The sequence below is a fragment of the Coloeus monedula genome (assembly GCF_965178545.1).
Source record: "Coloeus monedula genome assembly, chromosome: 13".
NCBI classification, from domain to species: Eukaryota; Metazoa; Chordata; class Aves; order Passeriformes; family Corvidae; genus Coloeus; species Coloeus monedula.
Genome location: NC_138793.1, coordinates 13,730,247 through 13,754,288, shown reverse-complemented (window position 1 = coordinate 13,754,288; position 24,042 = coordinate 13,730,247). Strand labels below are relative to the sequence as shown.

The window sequence follows — 24,042 nt, the reverse complement described above, 5'->3', positions numbered from 1 at the left end:
CACTTTCCAAGCAAGCCAGAGAGCATCTCCCCAAGCAAAAGGAGCCTTGGGATTCAAATGATTCTTTGTCAATAGCATGGGAGGACCTATAAACTCCAGCTCACTGCCACCACACCTCCCAAAAGAGAAACATACTTTTAAAATAACTCCTCTATAAATCAAGGCGCTAAATAAAGCCCAGGTTAAGGTCACGTCCGGCCAAACTGCTGCTCAGCTGGGAGCCAGCTGCTGGTGCAGGGGCTGGAGCACAGGGAGGGAAGAGGAAAGCACCACATGGGGATGGGATGGGCTCCACGGGCTGAGCTGTGTGACAGGAACAACCTAGCATGGTCCCCCCCAGGAGGCCAGAGGAGCAGTGAGAACCCAGGAGAACTTCACAGCTGGCAGAGGGCTTGGGTCTTGTTGCGGTGACACAGCCGAACACTGGGGTGGGTGGGCTGCCCTCCCTCCCCTGCATATCACAGGAGTCACAGATGCTGTGACAAGTAGAACAATAGAGACTGCTGTGGCAAAGTTCTGCTGCTCAGCCCTTAGAGCCCCACTCCATCACAAACTGCACCAAGAACCAGGAGTCAATCAGAAATGAGGCTGCAAGTGCCTGGGCAGAAGAGGAGCCCAGCAGCTGTTGCAACCCTGCTCAGGGGACACATCTACTTCTCCTGGTGGAAGCAGACACTGCAGGATGGGAGAGGAGCCTGTCATGAGGCATCTAGAGCTTCTTGGGCTTTTCTAGGTGCACTCACTGAATTTTCTGCCTACCTTTGTGGGCATGAAGAGAGCAACATAGCAGCACCAGCCACTGGGAACTCCTGTCATTCTACATTTCTTTCTGAATCAGGACTGAACTTCTTCCTCTTTGGGACCTACTGCTTACCAATTAAGTCTGAGCCCTGGAGAACCTCCTACAAGCTTGGAGAACAAGAAGTCAGCCTGCCTGAGGAGCAGAGAGATCATCCCCAGGGCTACACACACACTTCACACAGCATCAGAATACCTGTGCTCTTCAAGCAGGAGACAGCAACCCAAGTGGCTCAGGAAAATATAAGTCAGTGCAGGGGAGGGCTGCAATGCCGCTGGACCCACCTGGGACCACAGGCCTTGGCAGCATTTTCCCTACAACTCACCCAAGCACTTTGCTCATTTTGCCTACAAAGTATTGAGTCTCGGTCAAGATGAACATGAAGAGGCACAGATCTTCCCTGCTGACAGCACAGATGCTGTCTGCAAACTACTAAAAAAGATTGTTTTGGTGAGGCCAGACTAACAGTTTGACTAACCCATGACTTATGGCAGACAACGCTCCTTTCCAGCAGGCTGGACTGGCCCATGTAGCATGCTGAGGATTCATCTTGCAACAGAAATTTAGCTAAAGAACCTACAGCTCTGCACTCAGAAACCTACACCCTCATTTGAGCTGCCAAAGAATGAAACTACATGTCCCAAAGTGCCCCAGTTAAATCCAGAGCCTGCCGTGGCTTGGCAGAGCAAGGAGCATAGCTGGGCAGTGGAGCAGAGCCCAGCGAGGCTGCGAGCGCAGCGAGTCGTGCCCGTGGTACACCCAGCTCTGAGTCATCGAGCGTCTCGGCTCCCGCTCAGCAGGGAGGCCTTGCCAGGAGCTCCCGCAACTTTGCCCTTCTTCTGCCGGCTGCCAGGAGCCTGGCCAAGTCCTGCACGCACCCACTTTCTCCCCTCTTGCCCAGGTGCCAAGACACAGTGCAAAGGCAGGACAGGAGAGACCAGAGTGTGCAAAGGTGAGGGGAAGAAATGACCCAACCCTCCCACACCCCAGACTGGAAAGTAGAAATAACAGCAAAACTGGGGAGAGGCAGAGCTCCAAGCAGCACAACACAGCGCCTGCCCATGGCTCCCAGCCAGCTTTGGGACTGGGGGGAAAAAAGGAGCTCACAGCAGGCACTGAGCAGGGCTGGGTTAGCTGGTCCTGCCGCCAGCAAAGGCTGCTGTGCTGCACCGCTTGGCTGGGGCTGCTCAGCTCTCAGCTGATGTGAGAAACCTCATTTCCAGTAAAAACAGACCTCTGGGCTTTCCATGAAGCCTTTCCACTTTCTGACACAAAGCCGAAAGACAGGCTGCTTTGCCTTTAAATAAAAGAGACATTTCTGTGTTCAGAAAGGTCTTTGGCTAAAAACAAGGCTTGTTTTTTCTGACAAAATTTGAGATTTCCCACTCCATTGCTGCAGAGAGGAGAACCCTCCCAGCCCCATTTCCTGAGCTGTTCTAATCACAGCGGCAATGAGTTCAAGAGAGAAAAATCTTCCCAGAGCAAGTGCCAGCTCCCCCCTCTGCTGCTCGCTCTGAGGCTCAGGGGGAGGCTGAGAGAGGGCGCTTGCCTTCGGCACCCTGCCTTCCTCTGGATAAAATAATGTATTATTAAGTGGTGCAGCTGTAAAGGTAGGCATTCCCACTCCTGTAATTCCACCACCTTCCTGTGAGATAACCAAGAACAGCTCTACCTGCTCTTTGGGCTATTGTTTTAGGCTTTCCAGGGAGAAAAGCACAGCACCCAGTTCCACTTGGGAGGCAAGTGTTTACAGCCTCACCCAGGCCAGCTTTGCTGAAGGGCTGTACCTCCAAAAGCAAGCTGCTTTCTGCATGCTGCCATGGCATCCCTTGCAGAGGGGGCATGGCTGTAGCCTAGCTCAGCTCCCCTGTCACTGGGGCAGGCAAGACTGCTCCACAGCCTGTGGATGAACCAGCTCCTACAGCTTTACAGGGAGTGGTGCTCTGCAGACAGAGCTGAGAGAATCATTTCCAGATGCCTCCCTCTGTTCTCCCAGCCCTACTCTGTGTTGACGCGGTTGCGGCAGCCAAAGCAGCTCCTACTGGGCAGCACACAGGATTATCATTCCAGGCACTGCAGGAAAACAAGCGCTTGGAAGCGATTAACTCATGATCTTTCATTTAATTAAACAAAGGGGAAAATGATGTATTTGCTTTTCAGCTCCGAGGTCCCTGTTCTGCGCATGCTGTAGGTCTGGGCGTGCGCAGCTTGGGGAAAGGCAGGCCCAAAGCTGGGTGCTCCCCGAGCTCAGGCTTGGTTTGTTTTCACTCAAGAGGGACGCCCCAGGTTGATTTGAAAGTGAAGCATGACCTCCTGTGAGCTTTGAGCTTTGGAGTGCACGGCTACAGCAATGCTGTCCTTACACTGGAGCAAAAGGCAGGGAATAGCAGGCAGCAGAGGCAGCCTAGTTCAGGTACATCCCTAGCTCTGCACCACACTGCAGGTGGCCCAACACAGGCATTATCATATGGAACATGACCGGTCACCTGAGCCTGCTCCCCAGCTCACAAGACCCCTATTTACTTGGGTCTAATACAGCACCTTCCCCCTAATTCACATTACTCCCCTCTACCCTTCAGGTTTTTGTACTCCAGCTTTTCTGGAAGAGAGCTTGTAACTTTCTCCTTTGTCTGTGCAACATCCAACACATCAGAAGAGCTGCTGACAACTGCTGAAGATTAAAGGGGCCAAAGTGGGAGTGACCCACAATCCAAAAAAGTTGTCTTTTAGTCAGAGAGAAGAAGAACTGGGAAATGGAGATAAGCATTTCCTCACAGGGACATGTCTTGCTCCCAAAGGAGTTCTCAATGTACTGAGCAGGAGGTAGGTCTTATCCATAGCAACACATGAGCCCTGCTCTCAAAGACCAGTTACTTTCTATTAGAAATAGATCAAGGAGATGATATAGGTGTTTAAAGGGCAGCTGAGTGAACAGGTCAAAGCCCTGTCCTTAAACAGACATCTTCCAGCTGAAGCAAGGCCCTGCAAGTGGATGAGAAGAGTTGTGTTTAAAACATCATCCTACAGCTGGACACCAGCTTAATCTGTTTTAGTTTAATCAAGGGATTAAGTCCTTAATCTGAAATAACTGTCTAAGCACAGATTTTTTTTTTTTTTTTTAAATATCACTGGCATAGCTCTAATAACGCAATTAATTAACCAGGTTGTACTCCATGTGATACAAAGCTTTGGGTACTTTTAGAACAACCTTCCCAGCAACAGACTCATGCTGGAAGAGCCTGAGCACTGGCAGCCACAGTTTGACTGCCCGTTGTTAGCCATGTGCACCTTCCCACCTCCTCGAGACTGCCTGGAGCTCGCCTCTTCGCTCCCACTGCCAGACTGCACAGGCTGCCCTGCCTTGGGCACCGACACTCTGGCCGTGGCACCATATGCCACAGTCCAGCCAAGGACCTCCACATTCCAAATGTCATTTTCCTACAACAGGCTCAGACAAGGCTTGCTAAATCCTGTTAGATATCACAGACAGAGCCAAGAATTTCACAGGCCACTTCTATACAAGTCCTGAGACATTGCAGCCAACTCCCTTTCTTTATAGGGCTCTTTCTGCAAGTGCACTAAAAACCTTTCTCTCTGCTATCCAACAAAAGAAATTGCTCGAGCTCATTCACTGTATTATTAGTGACAGCACTTGCTCTGCCCTCAACTTCAGGCATTGGCATCCATCTGGCAAACCAACCCAAGCAGCAGCATGTTGTGCCCTTTCTCATTTCTGTCTAATGGGTACCAACTAATAGGGCACTCCAGGCAGATGAGAGATTTCTTTATACCAGCCAGCTATAAAATACACTAAGTAAATTCTTCACCAAACAGGTCAGCTCATTTTAACACCTTTTAGTCAGAGGTATTAGGCCACAGCCAACCCCTTGTGTTCAGACACCCATCTGGGGGCTTCTTACAAGCAGATGGGCAGCCGCCTGTACTCAAAAAGAAAATGATAATCCTTCATCAGGCCAGCTGATGAGTGCCAAAAACGATCTTCATGGGGTCAGTATTTAGATTATTCGTTCTGTGCCAGTGTTGCATACATACATTCTGGACTCACGTTCAGATCTCACCCCTTCCCTTTGCAAGGTGCACGAGCTGCTGGACAGATTCCCATAGGGGCTGGTGGATTCTCCATGTTTTGCAACCTCCATAATTGAGGGTGGATGCCACAGAAAAACGATCCAGTTTTAGTTAAAGAGCTCCCAGACTCCATATGGGAGCTAGGTAACACTCTATGGTCCCAATATCCCATAACAGATGAGCCATAGTTCCTTTTCGCCTTAAACACACTGTGTTACCATGTGCTCATGAAATACAAGTCCTGCTGTGTCAGAGAGGGACAGAAACTGCTCTGAAGCAGAGATGCAATTCCAGGAGGGGATGGCTGAGTGCATGAGAAAACAGTAGGTGCAGAAGGACCTTCCTTGGAGGAGCACATCCCTGCACACCATTGACAGGAGAAAGCATCCAGTAGCAGTGATCAGATGCGTCTTAGGAAGAGGCTGTGAGGAAGGATGAGCCAGAAGGACAGAGCAGGCAGCTCAGAGATATCCATGGCTATGCCAGCTCAGCCATGGCCACTACAAGAAGCATCAGTCTGTGCTGAAGAAGGGAGAAATGTTCCTGGTCAGAGGGACCAAGATTTGTTCCAAGACTCTCTGAGCTCACTGGGGAACAGACACGTGTGCTCAAGTTCTCCTCCTGCCCCTAAGCAGCAAACCTGAGACAGATTCAGATGAAAACATTTCCCCTATATTTGGATACAGCACTAAATGCATGCTTCCCAGAAAGCTAAGTAAATCAGTCATAAATTCAGGGCATTTCTTTCATTAAACTCCCGAGTTAGAAAGGGGTGAACACAGGCTTTTAAAGCTACTCCCTTTATAGATTTTTTTTTCCCAAACAGAAAACAGTCTCACGTGTCCCATTATTTCCATACATATCAAAGGAGGGTGGAGATTTAACTAGCAATTTCTAAAAGATCTTTGTGCACAGAAGGGACGTATGCCAAAACGTGGGTGGTTATAAGCCCAAACACAAAGGAGAATACATCCACAGGCATTTTTCCCCTTGATCCATTAACGGGTCTGCATACCAGCCTCCTGAGCATATGAGAGGGACCTTGTTCAAAAGGTAAATGTATTCAGCAAGATGACAACAGACAGCAAATAACCCATGTCCTTTAACCATGTTCAAGGCTCAGCAACGCTGGGGTTTTGTTGGGAGGCACTGAGATTTGACAAGCAGCCTCAGGGAAGGTATCCTCCTGAAGGAACCTGCTCAGGAAGCCTCCGCCACACCTAAAACAGGCTGCAAAGCTCAAGGTGGACACCTAGCTAAGGTCACCAGAACTCCAGCAGCTTTCCTTCTCTACAGCATGCAAACCACCACCCGGCCACAGCAGTGTGCCCCATTGCAGGTGACCATAATGCCCCACAGACATTACCACATCCACCAGTGTCCAGGAGAAGCACATGCAAGTCTTCTCTTTAGCTGAGCTGTTTGATTCCATTCAAATCAGTGGCTGGTTGCACCAGCTGAGGCAAGGGTTCATCCTGGGCTTCCCAGGCAGATAGCAGGATGGCAAATCTGAGCAGACAGAAAGACTTTCAGATTTATTCTGTGCTGCTTTGATCTTGGAAGTTTCAGCTTGGTGTCCAGTGATGCAAAAAATAGGATACGTATGAAACCAGCACTTACCACAAGAAAGGCCCCCTTTTTTGGTAATATTTTAATGAAAGACTAAGCCAGCCAACAGAGATGAAGCACTTGGTGTGGCAGAGAGGTACTAGCATGGTCTAACCTTCAGAATCAACAAGGGCATGTCCACTCACTTCTCTGAGCTGCAAACCAGCTATGAGTAGTGCAAAAACCACAGAGCATCCCATGGCCAGAAGTGGGCAGCTTTACCCTGGCAAGCTCTCCTTGCTTTTTACTGCTCTTCAGTCAGCAACATACCTGGTCCCGGTGCTACTACTCACTTTTTCAGACCTTGGCTACATTGATCTCTGCAGGACTGGAACAGGGGGTTCCATCATGCATAGACAGCCAAGAACAGGAACAAAAAGTGCTCTGGTACGAGTGCCTACAGGTGGGTTCAGTTTATACTTTCTGCAGAAGACACCTTGATTGTTTCAACAGAGATTTTTTTCAACACTTGAGTGCTAAAGAAGCCTCTAGCCCCTGTGATGTGACTTCCACCCACACTCAGCACCAATGCTCAGGTTAAGGCTGTGCACAGCCTGTAGGATGTTTCAGGTTTTACACAGATTGGTTGCAGACAGGGTTACATTTGAGATGCAACTAGAAAATGAGGCTCTGTGAGCTGAGTACTGTGCCTGTGCTCTAGAATTTAGAGGCAGACATGCTGGCTATCTTGTCTGAAGTGACCAGCCACAAAATGCTGAAAAGGCTCTCATGTTATGATCTCTTCTGCTAGCAAGGTATGCCCTCAGAGCCGACTGCCCACAGGAGTAGGTGGCCAGCAGCACTGCCAGAGGGGGTTATGCTACAGGATGCTGGTTTTCAGAAAATTTGTGCTGACATTCAGCATAGAGTCCTCCTTGGACACCTGTGTTGTCTCACCGTAAGCATCTGCTGTCTTGCATTCCTATGTGGTACTAGAATACATTTGGCAATTCCTGTGTGGAGATACCTGGATGCAGCTGGCCTGTCACTTGCATTTAGCCATTATTTTTATTGTTACAATGAACAGCATGTTCACCTGCCCAGTACGTTTAAAAAGAGGCTAGGCAAAATGCAAGTTGTCAACCTTGTTACCCCAGAGGAGGTGCTTTCAAACTGCTTCCATGTGCTCAGGATTATGTCTCTGGACTTTGTCTGTGTTCCAACATCTTGCTCATGGTTTTGGCACAGAAATAAAGAAAGAAGATCCCCAATGCTTAAAGCTCTTTGTGATTCCCAGACTCATTTCCTTCCCACCCTGGAAGAAGACATAACTGGAGGATAAAAGACCCTATTTTCTGCTGAAACCCATCCTCTCTCCTACCAGCATAGAGGTGCCACCAGAGTTTCTCTGCAGGAAGCACCAGGAAAGGTGAATCCTGGGAATACCAGGGAAGGAAGATAGATCCCAAGTCACAAAAGCCATGATGGGTGAGCAAGATAGACAGAGCCCAGCCAGGCTCCTGCCTTGCTCTCACTACGGCATTTTTGCAGCTGCAGAAGTCAATTCTAGTGGAGGTGGGCTACTTTGGCCCAATGTGTCTCACCCATTTGGTGCTTTGGGCATCTCCCAGCTGCCACAACCCTACATACCCATACACACATCAGCTCTAACACTGAAACCCCATGAAGAGGAATCACTTGCCTCACACAGAGCAGGGCAGCCAGCAGTTGTGCCTTGCCAGACATCCATCAGGAGCCAAGTCTCTAAGAGTCCTGCAGACTGCTGGAGGCCATGGAAGGTCTCCTGCAAGCCAGCAGACTGACACACATTCACTGAGATCCAAATCTTTTGCCTGCAGGGTTTGCTTGATTTACCAGGACACAAAAAACTCAAGTCCGTCAGAACAGCTTGGAGCTACCATCACAACTTAGTGGTGCACAGAAATGCACCTCCCAAAATGCAGCTTGGTCTACCACAACATTGAGAACAGACACCTGCCATGGGCCAGAGGTGTCCACAATGTGGCCTGCACTCATTGCTGAGTCTGGTGCAGCTTGGCCTCTGGTTCCTATTCCTTCCAGCTGCACTCAGCACCTGAGAGGCACACAATCCCTCCTCAGCAGTGATATGTGGTCCTTGAATGCCCAACCATCTGGACTGCTCCACACAAAGGCCTCTGGCTTGACAGCTTTTGCATCACACATTAAAACAACATCAAGGAGGACCTGAACTGGGGCTGAAGCACTTGGGAATCAGAAAGACAGCTCCAACTTGAAAGAGCAGGGTAGCAGCAGCCAGTCTCTGCCTCAGGCCTCCCAGGGCAGAGTTTCACAAGCACTGCTCCAGCCCATATGGCAAAATGCAGCCCATGGGACTACAAGGGATGGCACCAACCCTGCACAACCCCAAACAGTGCCCTCCTTAAATTTCAACTTCATAATATAAACTGCATAGACCAAAAATTGCCGGGAACACACTAGGCATGGAGTGAGGGAAAGAGGTCTTCTGACTGGGGTGGAGAAGTAGAAATGAGATGCCTGTAGGCCTCCACAGAAGGATGGCAGAGGAGAGTATACCATAGCTCTGACAGGCACGTGAGGGTAAAGAGCCCCACAGGATTCTCTGCAGAGGAGCTGGAGGGTGGCAAAGGAAAAAGACATGGGTCTATAAACTTAGCTCAGCTTGCAGAAGGCAGAAGTTGGTCAATTCATCCTTCAATTAAAGCCAGGTTTCTCCAGACTCAGAAGCTGAACTGTTAAGAAAGAGCGAGTCACTGCCAGGCACAGCAGCAACGCAAGCTGTTTGTCCCCCTCATGGACTTTGTTCCCTTTGCTGTGGGGAAGTGGCCCATGACATAGCAGGACACCTCCAGGAGATTTGGGGCTGCTGGGTACATGGATCTCAGCCTGAACCTAGGAGCAAACCATCCAAAGCTGACTGGTGCTCAGTGGGATGTCACCACAGGGCCAGCAATCCCTCCAGCCGCTGACAGCCCAGGGCTGGGCACCTCTGTTTGCAGGGCAGTGCCAGTGTGGCTGGGCAGGGGATGGCCCTGCAGCCACTCCCAGGGAGTCTGGGTGCTCTGCTGCCCACTGGGCTCACCATCCTTTCCCCTCTCCAAACAAGGATCCCCACGTGCAGAACTTGACACTGAAAAGGAAGGGTCTGTGCCCAGCTCCAGGGATTCTCTGGATGCCCACCCTGGGCAGGAGAAAAGGCTCTGCAAGAGGTCAATGCCCACAGCCACAGAGCAGGATTGGCAAAGAGTGAGGGCAGGAGGAGAGCCCAGCATCCAGGCAGCACAAAAGAGAAGGCTCTGCCGGAACTGACCCATCCCAGCTTCTCGTTCCAGCGCTGTACCCCGATAGGCACCTCGCAGGGGTCAGTGCCAACAAGAAGTCCGTGTCCCTGCAACCACCGCCCAGGACTGGCACCAAGAGTGCAGTGTGCCACTCGAGTAATGGGAAATGCCAAAAGAGCTGTTTCCCACTCGCGGCATTAGCGCCGTGCGCTGGCTCCGGGCGGGCTGCCCCGATAGCAGCTTCATCCCGCACAGCCCTGCTCGTGCCCAGGGCAAGAGCCCTTCGCAGAGATTTCCTTACCATGTTCCTGGCCTCCTTTATTCCCCCTCACTTCCAAAGACAGCGTTTTTTCTCTTTTTCCTCCATGTGTGCGACGGGGCGTCTCCTCTCCCCTCCGACGTGAACCACCGAAGCACTTTGAGTTCTGGACTGTAATCCAAGCCCTCACCGCCCCCAGCACAGCTCCAACTAATCTAACTCATGACACTACCGGGGCTGAGCAGGGGACCTCGAAGGTTTCTCTGACAGCCAACTCCAGCGCTAGACGGCAGAGGGGCACAGCGAGAGCAGGGTGCCGCATCCCCCAGCCCTGCGGGGACCTTACAGACACCGGCAGAGCCAGAAGCGCTCCCGGGCTGCTCCTGACGGCATCGCTGCTGTCCGCGTCCCTCAGAGCGCCTGGCCCGCCGCACAGACCTGCTTAATGCAGACGCGTCGTGGCAGGGAGCTGCCTTCGCCCGGGAAGATCTAAAGAACTGCTAGAGGAGAATAAGGCAGGCATCCCGAGAAGGTCTCCAGCTTCCCAAAGAGGTTTCCAGCAAAATCCTCCCCCCTCGCCTCCTCTCGGCTTGTTTTTCTCTAAGTCCAGAGAAGTTTCTCAACTCCACGAGATCCTGAGGCACCGCTGCAGGTTAAGTAAAATGCCGAGAAGTACAGGGAGATCGCTCTGAAATACTGTTTTTCTGACTTCTAGAAGGAAAACAGAAAGCAGTGACCGCTTCAGGCAACAGCAACAAACTGCATTGGGATCGGGCGAGAGATGTGGAGACCTCACCCCCTCCCAAAGGAGGAAGTAATTTAACGCGGCAAGTTTCTCCACCCCTCCATTAATTGTTTAAGATGGCCAGGGGCCAAAATACTGCCCGAGCAGTGGGGAAGGTCACCAAACAGGCAGGCAGCGGCCTCCAGAAGTGACAACGGGAAAGGGCAGAGCCACAGAGGCGGAGAGAGAGGAGAGAGGCAGGTGCCGCGGGGCATCCCAGGATCTGCTGACACACAAAGGCTTTGTGTAACGGGAAGCAGGGCGGGAAGTGACACACAGGCAAAACCTTAGAGCCCTGGGCACGAGATGCAGGGCCTGGGACCAGAAACTGCCTCCTCAGCCTGAGCAGTGCAGGGTCTCAGCAGCCTCGGTTGGGACTGACCCTCCATCAAGGAGTTCACAGTGCTGGAAATTGTTTGTCCCCACTTGTGGGAGAGGTCACACAAACCAATCCATCCTAAGAGACAGGGTGACTCAGGCAGGATGTGAGGACCTACAGCAGAAGGGAAGACATCTCCTTCTCCTGCATGGACATCTCCTCTCCTCCCTGGAGCTGGGCACAGACCCTTCCTTTTCAGTGTCAAGTTCTGCAAAGGGTACTTGCCTGCTGAAGCTGGAACAACTGCTACCAACACTTCTGCTGCCTTGGCTCAAGGGGCAGAGTCCCACAGCCTTCCCAAACCCTGTTCCACAGGGCCAGCAGCAGAGGCCATGCGAACTAGTCCAGCTCAAGACCACCTTCAGATATTCCTCTCCCAGACGGGACTGCCAACAATTTGTCCTAAAACCCTATGCATATGATGGCCTCATCACAAGTTTCCAGACTTAACCAGCAGCTGGAAGTTTGAGCAGCCCCAAAGCCAACCATTCAATCCACCAGCTGCTTGGTGTGCTGCTGCATTTCCTATTGGCAGCAAGGCTGGATGACAGTCCCTGCAGGGTTGCAGTTTGCTTTCCTTAAGCCAAAGAGATGTCCTCCTAAAAGGGGCTGTGACAGTGACCAGAGCTGAGCAGCTGCCTCACTGTTCAGCACTTGCCTTGCAAACAGCCTGTGCTGTTAGAGGCTCCTCCATGACCTCAAACAGCCTGTCACCTTCTCCCCACAGCAGCACTGCCTCTGTAGGCAGTGTCCATGTCAGGTGACTGCAGTTGCTAATGCCAAACTGGGTGAAGGAGAGCATCCCTGCCACCTCAACAAGTATTAACAACCCAGCGCAGGCACAACCTAGTTGTCATCTGCAACAACTAATTTGAGATCTTATATCTTGTCTGTGGATGCAAGAGAGCCTTTCTTTCCCCCTCATGTTCATATCAGGAGGATGAGGAGCCTGGCATACTTCCCCAGCAGAGCCTCTGACCACAACTTTCAGGGTCTGCATAGGCTACATTTGCAGAGCAGCTTTGCCCTTCATCTATTCCCCCAGCACACCTCCCAGGCAATGAGCATGGCTACATTTGGCTAACCTTTGCAATATCTTCCTGCAGGTGCTGGGACTTTCCCTAGGGACTGGCCCACTCCCAGAGAGGAGGGAGCACCAAGAGCGATGTCTCTGCAGCACGCACATGACTGGCCATGACAAGCTTTGTGCTGTCAGAAGTACCAGGCTATTTCTGTTGGAGGTGTATCCCCATCACAGAATAAAAGGAGGTAGAAGAGATCCAACATGCCTCTCACATCCAAATGTTTTATTGAAATGTCCCTGCTGTTTCTACAACTGCAGTATTACATGTAGGTTTCCTTTCAAGAGGCCGTGGCTGCTCAGGGCTAACCCAAATTGTAGAATCATAGAGAAATCCCGAGCTAGGAGGGACCCACAATGATCAGATACAATTCATTGTTCTGCACAGGACAACCCCAAAAATTATACCATGTGTGATTGCCCCATCCTTGCACACAACTATTTTTATCCAGCAAACAGGTCACTGCAACTACCCTGGAGTCTGCAGAGGGACCCATCTCCAAGAAGACATCTGAAGTCTCAAAAGAGTCTGGCTATCAGCAGCCAGGGTACCAAGCCTGGGCTCTTTGGGGCTATTCCAGTTGCAGGCCAAAGCTCCTGCTCCTTCAGAGGGGCTACTACACAAGCCAAGAGCTACCTCACCTTTGAAACAGAGTCATGTACTCCCCAGGCAGCACAAAGGGCAATGCAGAGCCATTGCTGGGACATCCCCAGAGCCCATGGGGATGAAGGGGTTGGAGCAGAGAACCTGCTCCCATGCTGTTACTGAACCGGTCAAGTTTCCTACACCCAGACCTTTGGCAGCAGATCCAGGGTGAGCAGCTTTTGGCTTTCCTCAGTCCTTCAGGTGGCTTGCACAGGCCTGGGAGCACAAGGTTGTCATCTCTTTTAGTTCTGAGTTAGCAGGTAAGACACTGTCAAGCCACCTAATTCCAGCTCTTTGATAGCCAGAAAGAGAAAAGTGACACTTTTCTCACAGAAAGAGAAAAGCGGTGTAGGAGCTTGCAGCATCCCCATACACAGATGAGGAAGGCACCACATAAGTACTCAGAGCCTTGTTCCTATCCCATTTTCCATGACAAAAGAAAGCTCTCCACAAGCTCTCAAGCCAGCACCACTCAGAAAGATGCAGGGAAATCGGCGGTGCCATTTATAGAGGCTGTCAAACACAAGAGCAGCTTAGAGCCCAATCTCACACCTCCTCCCTTTTCTACGCTGCACTTAAAGCTCAGGAGCACCTTCCCCCATACGGATTTCCAGGCTGAAGAGCCTGAGTTCAGCTCACCCCCATCCCAGTCGGAGGCAGTGACGTGATTTCCTGTGCCATGGCACAGCGCTAAGGGGAACATCGCACTGCTGTTTACTCATGGCTGGATCCTAATACAGTTTCCATTTTTTTTTTAATTGCAAAGTGGCCTTTCCCTCTTCTGCATTGTAGATCCATTTCCCACACAAGCACATGGGAGACAGCTGTAGCCAGCACTTCAGTGGGTGTTAAAAAGCCCCTCTTGACTGAGGCTGACAACAATGCTGCGTTTGTTCCCAGCACAGTGTCACTCTGTCTCCTCGCAGGGGCAGCTCCTCGCTCTTGCGCGAGGCCTGCGCGTTCCTCAGGGTTGGTTTAATTGCTGAAGTCACTGCAAAAGGCTGCTGTCATCCATGCTGGCAGAGACCTAGGTGCCCCAGCTTCCCATCCAGCAGACCCAGGTCCTTTGTGTGGACTGAGGGGCAATTTTACACCAAGGGAGCTGCTTTGGTACCCACCTTCAGCAGCAGCTGACTATTGCTAAGCATAGCCTGTCCCAGAGGTGAATTATAGCAAAAGGCAGCAAACACTGAGATTAGGAAGGCTGTGGGGCCTCCCCAGAGTTGAAAGAAAAGGAGGTGGAAGAGGGGTCAGTACAACTGTTCTGAAAATTTCAGAGGTTCTAACTTTGGACCCTCATCTCTTTCCCCTCTCTTCCTTTCTCCTTTCCTGGATCTGGTTTCTGGAGTTGCAGTATTTCTCAAGTGCCTAAAGCAGTACCACAGCCTAGAGCTGGGAGAGAGCACAGACAGAGGTAGGAGGCAGGGAATGGACCTCTGCCTTTGAGCCAACACTTAGCAGAGTTCTGCTTATTTCCAGTTGTGCAAATCAGGAAATGGTCAATTCTTTTATGAATAGGATTTAGTTATGCTGGAAACAACACAAGACAGATGTTTTAGATGCCAGATAAGGACATCTCCTGACCTAGGGGAAGTTGTGCAATATGGATGTTAGCAGGATGATTACATTACTGTGGCCAGCAGCTCTTAGGGAAATACCTCCATGAGCTCCATGTTAGCTTAGAGTGATCAGTGGTGCAGTCCTTGGCACAACACAGGGAACCTCCTATGGCCACAGAGACTTCCGAGGGAACGGAAAGCCTGGGAAAGGGCTGTGTCAGAGCACTACTCCAGGATCTATGGCTCCTGCTAACCCATTGATAAGTGGATGTCTCTGAATCTACCTCCAGACATCTCATCACCAGGCTGGGGTTCTCCACCAGCTCCCATGTCCACAGATATCCAATGCAGATATCCAATGGATTAGGCTGTACCCTGAAAGGAAAGGTGTGTTACCATCCCACCGAGCTCTCCACCATGAGCCACCATAGAATATCCTAACTTGGAAGGGATCCACAAGGATCACTGAAGTCCAACTCCAACCCTATATTCCTTCCACTTAGCAGCCTACAAAACAGGGAAGCCACCAAGAAGCAGTGTTAGACCCCATCCAGAACAAGCCTTAAAACCAGTGATAGATTTTACTCAAAACAGGGTTTGTGAAAGAAAGGCAGCAAGTGCTGCAGCAAGTAGAGCTGCAAGCAGCCCTTTGTACCAACTACACTTCAGGAAAGAACTAACTTTCTCTCCTCACTAGGGAGACAAGAATGGGTTGTACACAGTTTAATAACATTTAAACCTTTATTTCAGATCACAAGTAAAGCAGGTCTCGGCTTCACAAAAGCACATCTTGGTTTAACTAATTAATTTGATAATCCGCTATTTGCAATCCTCAGGAGACATTCTGCTTCTAAAGCAAGTAATTACTGCTAAGTGGCAACCTCTTTGTGAGGCCCAGTCTGATTAGGGAAAAAAATTTCTTAAGCCAGAAATATAATCATGGTGTGATTTCCCAGAAGGACTGAAGGAGAGACTACATAACAGCTGGTCACGCTCACCATCTGAAGGAACAGAAGCAACTCAATTACTAGGTCAATTCAAGATGTTGTTCAGTGCCACGTGCAACCGTGGCCTGCAGTTAACTATCAGGAAGCCTCACAGGAGGAATTTTGTGGGGACAGAAATCAGGACTGTCCCACTTGGGGGGCTCAAATACCCATGTGTGCCTCAAGGGAAAGAAGAGAGAGGAATATATATTTTTTTTTTAATTCACATGTCAGGCTGGCTGCAGGACATATTGAGAGAGGTGATTCTCCCCCTCTACCCTCATGAGACCTGCCTTGGAGTACTGCATCCAGGTCGGGGGGGGGTCCTTAGCCTCAGGAATGACATGGACCTGTTAGAGCAGGTCCAGAGGAGGCCACAAAGATGATCCTAGGACTGGAGCACCTCTTCTATGAGGACAGGCTGAGAGAATTAGAACTGTTCAGCCTGCAGCAGAGAAGGCTTTGGAGAGATCTTAGAGCCCCTTTCCAGTACCTAAAGGAAGCTTACAAAAATAAAAGAGAGAGAAGTTTTTCTGCGGGCAGAGAGTGATAGGACAAGGAGGAGTGGTTTTAAGCTAAAAGAGAAGAGATTTAGATTAGGTATTAGGAAGAAATTCTTTACTCAAAGGATGGCGAGGCACTGGCTCAGGTTGCCCAGAAAAGCTGTGGATGCCCCATCCCTGGAAGTGTTCAAGGCCAGACTGGACAGGGCTTTGAGAAACCTGGTCTAGTGGGTAGCATTCCTGACCATGGCTGGGGGGTTGGAATTCTGAGGTCCCTTACAACCCAAACCATTCTGTGATTCTAAGTCCAAGTTCATAGTGTGCAGTCCCTCAGAGAAGCAATGCAAGGGGACTATCAGCCTTACAGCCTCTGCCCAGATATGAAGGCACGGTTTGATGACACACAGTGTCTTCCCAGACAAGCCAGCTGGACTCAATACATGCAGAGTACTTGCTGGTCAGACTAGATCCAGGCATCCCCAAGTGCCCCAGGTTCTGGCTCAGCTGCCATCAATCACTGCCAGAGTCCCCAGGACAAAGCCCTGCTTCTGCACTCACCCAAGACACCCATCTCAGTCTGAGCAGCTTTGGGCTCCTTTAAGTTTGGGCCAGGGAGGGGACACACAGAGGTGCCCCCAGGCCTTATGAAGTGGCCACACTGCATGCCACTCTTGGGTTAATGCCTCTACAACAGTCTCCAGAGACTTCTCCTTGAAGTCATGAATGCAGCCAGCACAGATGGGAGCAGAGCTTGGATGGAAACCCAGCCTGCCGAATCAGACACCATCCCAGTGCACCCACACCCTGAGGTGTTTCCCCACTGCAGTGGACTCCCCTCTTGGGTGCTGGGTCTCAGCATTCTGGTGCTTTGAGTACTAGGTAGGTGCACTGGTTGGCAGGATGTGACCATACTGGAAAAAATATCCCAACCCGCCCCCTCCAAGAGCCTGTAGGACACAGAACCAGGCAGGGACACACCTCTGTGAATGTGGAGTCAAGAGAGCTTAAATGGTTTAAGAGGAGCTACTTGTCTGTCTCCCCCAGAGTTTAGGCACTGCCTGCCTTCCCTGAGAACAAAGTGCTCTTGGCTTAGAAATCCAGCTGTGGTTTCAGGATTGTTGCTTCAAAACTCACCACAATCTCTGAACAGAAGAACAGGTCAGCTTTTTCTGAAGAGCAACCTAAAACCATCTCTGTCCAGGTCCCACGTATTTAATGGCACAGAAGAGTCATCTGTTTACCTTTTCTCCTGGCAGCGATGTTGCATGCCTTTTAGCCCCACAGCACATGTTTACTGTACTCTCTGAGACAGCACGCTCACCTCTGAGCTAGACGTGCCAGCAGGCACCCACACCCTTCCTGCCCCGGCCCCTCTCCCACAGACAAGGGAGTCGTGGAACACAGGGTCACACACCACTGCAAATTCCATCCTCAGTCACAGCTGCCAGGGCCTGCTCCTCTTTCCAGGTCTGCTTGGCAGAGTAAGTGTTGTGATGACAGACAGACACCCCCCTCCTCCATGGCTCCACACCACCAGGAGCCCCCCTCTGGTGTCCCTGCTGTGTGCCCAGCTCATGCCTGAGCAACCAGCACCCATAAGACACTTGCCCAGCCCACACCAAGAGAAGTGGGTACATCCCTTGGAGGATGCCACCGAGCACCAACCATATCAGACAAGAGCTGGGACACACTTCTGATCTGGAGACACATCCCTTCTCTCCCCAAAACCAACCTAAATCCAACTATGCCCTTCCAGGAGGCAGGGCTGGCCACTCTAACCAGGCGAGCAGGCACTCCCACTCTGACCACTGCAGTCTCTGCTCCACAGTTTGCAGAGACAGGGCCAGCTCCCAGGTCCTACCTGGGGCAAGAGTCAGGGACTCTGATCCAGAAGTTTTGACCCCCAGAACTGCTATTCCCCTGGGTGCCCACTCTGCCAAGCTCCCATCCAGCCCCTCCAACCCCCCAAACCCCACACTTACAGCCAGCATTTGCAGAGCCTCTACCCAGCAGATCCCAGCAGCTCTTGCAAACCATTCTCCCATGGCAGAATGTTTCCAGAGAGAAGGAAAGTTCTCACCTGCCTGCAGTTTAGTCCTCCAGAGCAGGCAGGCAGGCAGGCAGGTAGAGAAGCAGCTAAGTTAGCTCAGCACTCCCTGGGGCAGAGCAATAGCCCCAAGATGCATCTCCAGCTCCAGTCAGTGCCTTATAGAGCTGCATGGGCGTTCCCTGGGACCAGCTGTCATGCTACCTGTCACAGCTGGGCTGTGCTGCCCACTGAACTCAAGCAGTCCCACTGTGAGTCCTCCAGGTGCTTCTCAAAGTACCTTTAATGCGACTGGTATTTCCAATAGGGGAATGACAACCTGCTCAGGGTCTGACAGTTTCCCCAGGTACAGAAGAGACCTGCTTTGTCCCCCTCTAGCCAGGCCCAGCTGGTAGCAAAGGGGAAAGATCTCAGTCCTCCAGCAGCTCAGCAAGGTTTCAGGCTGGCGTTCAGTCACACTGCAGTGGGCAAAGAGCAGTTTGGGGTCAGGGTCTTCCCCCCAGGGGAGTCTAGAGCAAACTCTGCTGACTGCAGATCCAGAGCACTGAGAAGGCTCCTTATATGCCACTGGGAAGGGCTGGTTTGACAGGGATAGGAGCAGTCTGCCATGGAACATCCACAGCTGGCAATTAGAGGAGTGAACCTCAGGGAATGCCTACAGCAAGGATGCCAGGCGGGAGCACAGAGTAGGTGGGACACAGGGCACAGTGAGGAGGTGGTGTGTCGTGGATCATAGCTGCTGTACCAGGGACCCTTTGTTCCCAGTGTGAGCTGGAGGTAGAGGAAGCACTGGGAAGCGGCACATGACTGACATGCTGTGAGCCTGGTTCCAGCTGGGGTGGGCACCTCCCCTCCCTGGCACCAGGCCTGGAGAGCACCGGCAGGAAACAGTGTCATTCGATGCTATCAGCAGCCATAACAATGTGTCTCCTGAAGGAGATGAGCAGCTTCCCCTTCAGACGGGCAGGGTGGAGGGCTCCTGCCTCCTGTCACCAATCTGTCCTCTCTCCCTCTCACTTGCCCTTCTTCCATAATGTTGCTGCTCTCTTCCTCCTTGCAGAGAGGATCTCTGCTCCCAAACCGGGACAGGGTAAGGCCAGCTACCAAGCAGCCATGGGAAGGTTCAAGGAGGCTTAGACCCTTCTGGGGTTCATACAGGACTGTTAGACTGGGGCCATGAGCCTTTGGAGGAGCTGAGGGAGGAGGGACAAGCAGGTCAAGAGCTTCCTCCCCACCACAGAAACACACGGGTCCAAGTGTGTGTTCTTTGCTGCTTTTTTTTCTTTATGCATACAATGTTAAGAAGTTGGAATGGACATTAAAGACCATTCTGTCCTAACCCCCTTGCCATGGGCAGGGACACCTCCCAGTAGACAGAGTGCTCAAGGCTTTATCCGACCTGGCTTTGAACACTTCCAGGGCTGGGACAACTACAACCTCCCTAGGCAGCATGTTCCAGTGTCTCACCACCGTCACAGAAAAAAAAGCCTTTTTGTTTTGCAGCCCCTGCTTTAGTTTTTGGGTCATGTTTTGCAACCCCTGCCAGCGTTTGCTGCTGGGGGAGATGAAGCTGTCTGAGAAAGAACGTGAGCTGGTGACTGAACCTGCACATCACACCCGCCATCAGGAGAGCGGGAGGGAGCTGGGCAGCAGCTTGGGCTGGCACACCAAAGGAGGCCTGAAACTACCACATGTATATCGTCTTTTCCCTTAAGACTACCCCGTCACGGAACCCCCGGGTCCTTTGAGCCGCGCCCGCCCCGCCGGGGGCTCCCTGAGGGGGCGCGGCCGCCATCTTGGCGGGGGGCCGGGCCGAGGCCTCGGCGAGGGCGACACCTGCCGGCGGCGCTGGGCAGCGCTCCGCTCCTCCCGCCGCGCTCCGGGCTCGGTGCCCGCCCGCGCCGGGCCCTGCTCCGAGCCCCGCTCCGAGCCCCGCTCCGAGCCCCGCCGGAGGGAACATGCTCCCCTACACCCCCGTCCGCCACCGCTTTGGGGCCGGTTTGGTTGCCTTTGGGCAAACGACACCCCACGGGAGCTGTATTTATAGACAAATCCAAGCGCAGCGAGGTAACTGCCTGATTTTTTCCCCTCTTCACTGCACTCCTCAGTCTGTAATTTCCTGTTTGCCTCTAAAGCTATTTTTACTAAGGAAAAAAAAAAAGTTAAATATTTATAACAGTTCTATCTATTCCCTAGCAGAATAAAGCAAAGATCGGAGTGAGTCTAGCAGGGATCATGGATTAACTGTCCGGCAGCAACCTGTCCCACCTGCTTGCTCCACAGCCGTTCCATCCCAGCACATGTGGCTGGTGCTCCTGCACTGGCCGGTTCCCATCAGCCAGCCCCACACCACAATATGGGAAAACTTATTAGCTTTCATAGTTGTTTCCTTTTTATTTATTTTTCTGTCTTTCTGGGGTACATTTCTGAAGCTTTTGCCAGCTTTCTCCATAAATAGAAGAGGGTAGGGATGTCTCGTGAAAATAGGTGTACCTACACGCACATACGTGGTAGAGAAGAGAATTGGGAGGCTGGGATTTCTGAGAGAGCAGGCATGACCCAAATGTCCAGGAGAAATCTGGAAGGGGTAACTGCTGCACAAGTGATACTCACATGGTCTCAGTGCCAGCCATGCCTACAGGAGAGCTCTCGGGGCAGCTCTGAGACTGCAACTCATCCAGCTGCCTGTGAAAGCCTCAGAGACCCAAAATTGCCAGGGAGCCACACACAGCAAGGCCCCAGGTGGGTGCACAACCAGTAAGCCAGAAGCCAGCTTCTCCCCAGCCAGCCCAGTAGCCAAAGCAACACTTTAAATGGCTCTCCAACTTGAACAACGTGGGCTTAGCTGGGCTCCAGGAGGCAAAGCTTGTGTGCAGGCAGGGATTGCCCTGCATTGCTGTGACAGAGGAAAGCACAAATACAGCACAGCTGCTGCAGAGTTTGGTCACTACCCGTGCCCTGTGGCCTTTCCAGACCATCTTCCTGGGTTGCCCACAAGCTCAGGATGACCTGTGGTCTGATGTAGACCAGACCACCTCCCCAGAGTGTCCTCAGCACTCTCCCTCCCTCCCCAACTAACCCACCACACATTTCATTTACCTTCAGGACAGCATGGATGTGTGGCCACAGATGCCAGGAGAAGATGAGGTGAGAGGAGCCCAGGTGGCTTCTTCAGGGATCCTTGCCTTCCAAGTGGCTATGAGGAACAGCTGTGTCTGGCTGCAGGGAAGATCACAACTCTTGGATCTGGGGTACTCATAAAATCAAAGCCCCCACCATGTTGGTTCCACTCTGGCTGTTCTGCAGAAATCCCCAGGAGTAGCAACCTCATCACGCAGTCCTCAGGGATTCCCACACTCTCGTTTACTCCTCCAGGGAATAGCAAGAAAGTCTGAGCCACGAAGGGAGGTGTGGATCACCCCACTCGGTTCCTGCTGACCTAAAGATCCCTCTGATCTTGTCTGTCCTCCGCCAGTCCACGCTGTTCCCTTGCACAGCTGTTCTGGGGAAAGGCACCCTGCAGCCCGACGGGTGGCACAGCCGCTGGGGAGGGTCCGGAGCCCTGCGGGGAGCTCGGGGCCGCTCAGTGCCGGCAGCCGGCGGGGACGCCCGGGGGAGCCGAGGGGCTGGCTCCACGCGAGCCAGAGGGGTGCAGCGCGGAGCACAAAGACTCTCCCATCCTGGCCGCTCTGCCCTGGAACGCAGCATGGGAACCACTGCCCAGCGCGAATCTGTTCCTCATTATCCGCCCCGGCTGCCGGCTGATCCCGGCTCCGTCACCACTCGCGGCACAGCCCCGGCCCGCTCGCATCCCCTCAGCCGAGCAACTTCTGCACGGCTTCACCAGCCAGCGCAGCGGGGCACACCAGGGTCAGGGCTGGCATCCCCCTCCGGAGGTAATGCCGGAGGGAAAACGAATTGTTCCCTCCGCCAACAGGCAGAGGAGGCTTCCAGTGAATGCAGGGAGCAGGGATGGCTGCTTCAGGTGCAAAGAGCGGGAAGGCAAATGCAGAATTCAGGGGAGGTGTTCAGTCTGATCATATGTGAGATGGATGCCTGGACAGATGGACATGAGGAGGCAGGAGCAAGGAACAGACTGATGTGTCTCCAAAATATTTGTAACAGATATGATCAGACTGAACACCTCTCCTGAATTCTGCATTTGCCGTCCTGCTGTTCTCCATGAAAATATGAGCATGGCCACAGCCTCTACCATGCTTTGTGTGAGTGAGAGGTGAGGAGCTGTCTCCTATTCACTCGCTTCCCACTGCTTCTGCCTGTACAAAGCAGTGTGAAAACCTCCCAAGAGGGTGTCAGAAGTGCTCCAGAAACAGAGCAGATCAGCAACCATACACGTAAGTCAACAGCACCCTTGCTGCAGTGGAGAATATGAAGCTGGGAAGTTCAAGAAAATTATTATTTCTTGGACTTGGTACATGTGAGACACAACTGGGTGCTAGTTCCAATCTGGGGCTTCCCAAATGAATATATATATATATATACATATACATATGTAAAAATATACACATATATATGTCAGGGAGAACCAGCTATAAGAAGACAAGGCAGAGGGGAGCTACCAACAAGGTGGTGCACAGAAACCACAGCCCAACTCTTCCCAAAGACACACTTGGAAGAAGAAGAGGTAACAGGGACAACCTGCCCCAGGGGAAATATTTACTGGGCATAAGGAGAAATTAATTCTGTGCAAGACTGGTGTAGCTGTGGTGTGGCTCTGGGACAGGGACAGTTTACACCTCCATCTTCAGGGACATTCCAATTCCAGTGGGACAGGGCTCTGAGCTACCTGCTCTAGCTTTGCTACCAGCAGGGAGCTGGGGTTGGACCATGGACCTCCCAAACCCCTTTCAGTCTGAAATTTACCTGATGCTCCAGTGTGCATTGTGCAAAAGTGATGTGGCAATTTTAAGACTCACTTGTAAGATGGCCAACACCAACCCATTGCCCACAGCTCTTCCACACAGCTGATGCTAGAGCTGCCTTACATCCCCTGCTGACTTCACAAGTTTTGGTACCACAGAGGAACTGGAGGAGCTGATGGAAAAATGCATGCCTGTGGGAAAATGGTGCATGTTTAATGGCAGGCTCTAAACAGAAGCCTGAGTGCAAAATGACAGCTCTGCTCTTGGATGGGGTTGCTTACAGTAACAGTCAGAGGGCTGTATGTTCTGGGTTAGAGTCTGACAAGCAGCTCCTCTGGTTGTGCCTTACTCTGTCCTGGAGAAGCAGAGGTTTGGGCACGTGTGTTTGTGGTTTGGCCCACTCCTTGTGTTTTTCCACTGAAGCACTTTAGTATTTTTAGGCTGAAAGCGATGACTGTGCTATGCTGGAAGAATCAGAGCAGTCCAGTGCAGGCAGGACACTCTAAGGTAAAATACAGAGAGTGGAGTACAAGAATAAAAACTGACAAGGAGCCACCATCCCTGCTCACAACAAGGCTGGGGTTGAGAGTGGGAAGAAGGGGCTCCGAGCTGCTGGCATGGAGAGCCTGCACACATATTAGCTGCTAGGCTCAGATATCCAGATGAGAGAGCAGCAACCAGCCCCAGCATTTCCTGAAGCTGAGATGTCTGCTTTCCCTCCTCTGAGGACCTAAAGGCTGCAGACCCACCTCTTCCAGGAAACAACCTGGCCCACACAGCCTGGTGCACTGCCAAGGCGATTGTGTCTGCAGGCGATGCTGGCACTGAGGTCCAGCACGCAGAGCACAGCTCAGCCAGCAGCACTGCCAGTGGGATGCAAGGCAGCTGGGGAATGTCACAAGGAGCAAGAGCTTCCACAGGGGCCAGTGCAAAGCTCACAGGGCTAGGAGCTGCATTTCACCCTGCCAAAAAGGACCTGGGGGTGATAGTGGTTGCCAGGTTCAATACAAGCCAAACATCTACCTTGTGAGTCAAGTAAACTACATTTACTCTCCTTCAGGAAAAGCAGAGACCAGGAGATGAAGGGAAGAGCAAAACCAGCACACACCGATGCAAGGAGGCTCCTGTGACCCAGAATAACCTGAAACAGACTCCTTTGAAATATATTTTTGGCAAG

General features: G+C 51.8%; 1 protein-coding gene across 4 annotated transcripts in view; it reads right to left on the bottom strand.

The window, feature by feature from the left end:
* Window positions 1–10,299, bottom strand: part of PLEKHG4 (pleckstrin homology and RhoGEF domain containing G4) — an 86,335-nt gene extending 76,036 nt beyond the window's left edge. For all 4 annotated transcript variants that reach the window (XM_082289926.1, XM_082289927.1, XM_082289924.1 and 1 more), the window contains exon 1: window positions 10,040–10,299. In XM_082289926.1, the coding sequence (XP_082146052.1) occupies window positions 10,040–10,042 (3 nt within the window). In that variant the 5' untranslated portion in view covers window positions 10,043–10,299. The remainder of the gene's footprint in view (window positions 1–10,039) is intronic.
* Window positions 10,300–24,042: the final 13,743 nt, after the last annotated feature.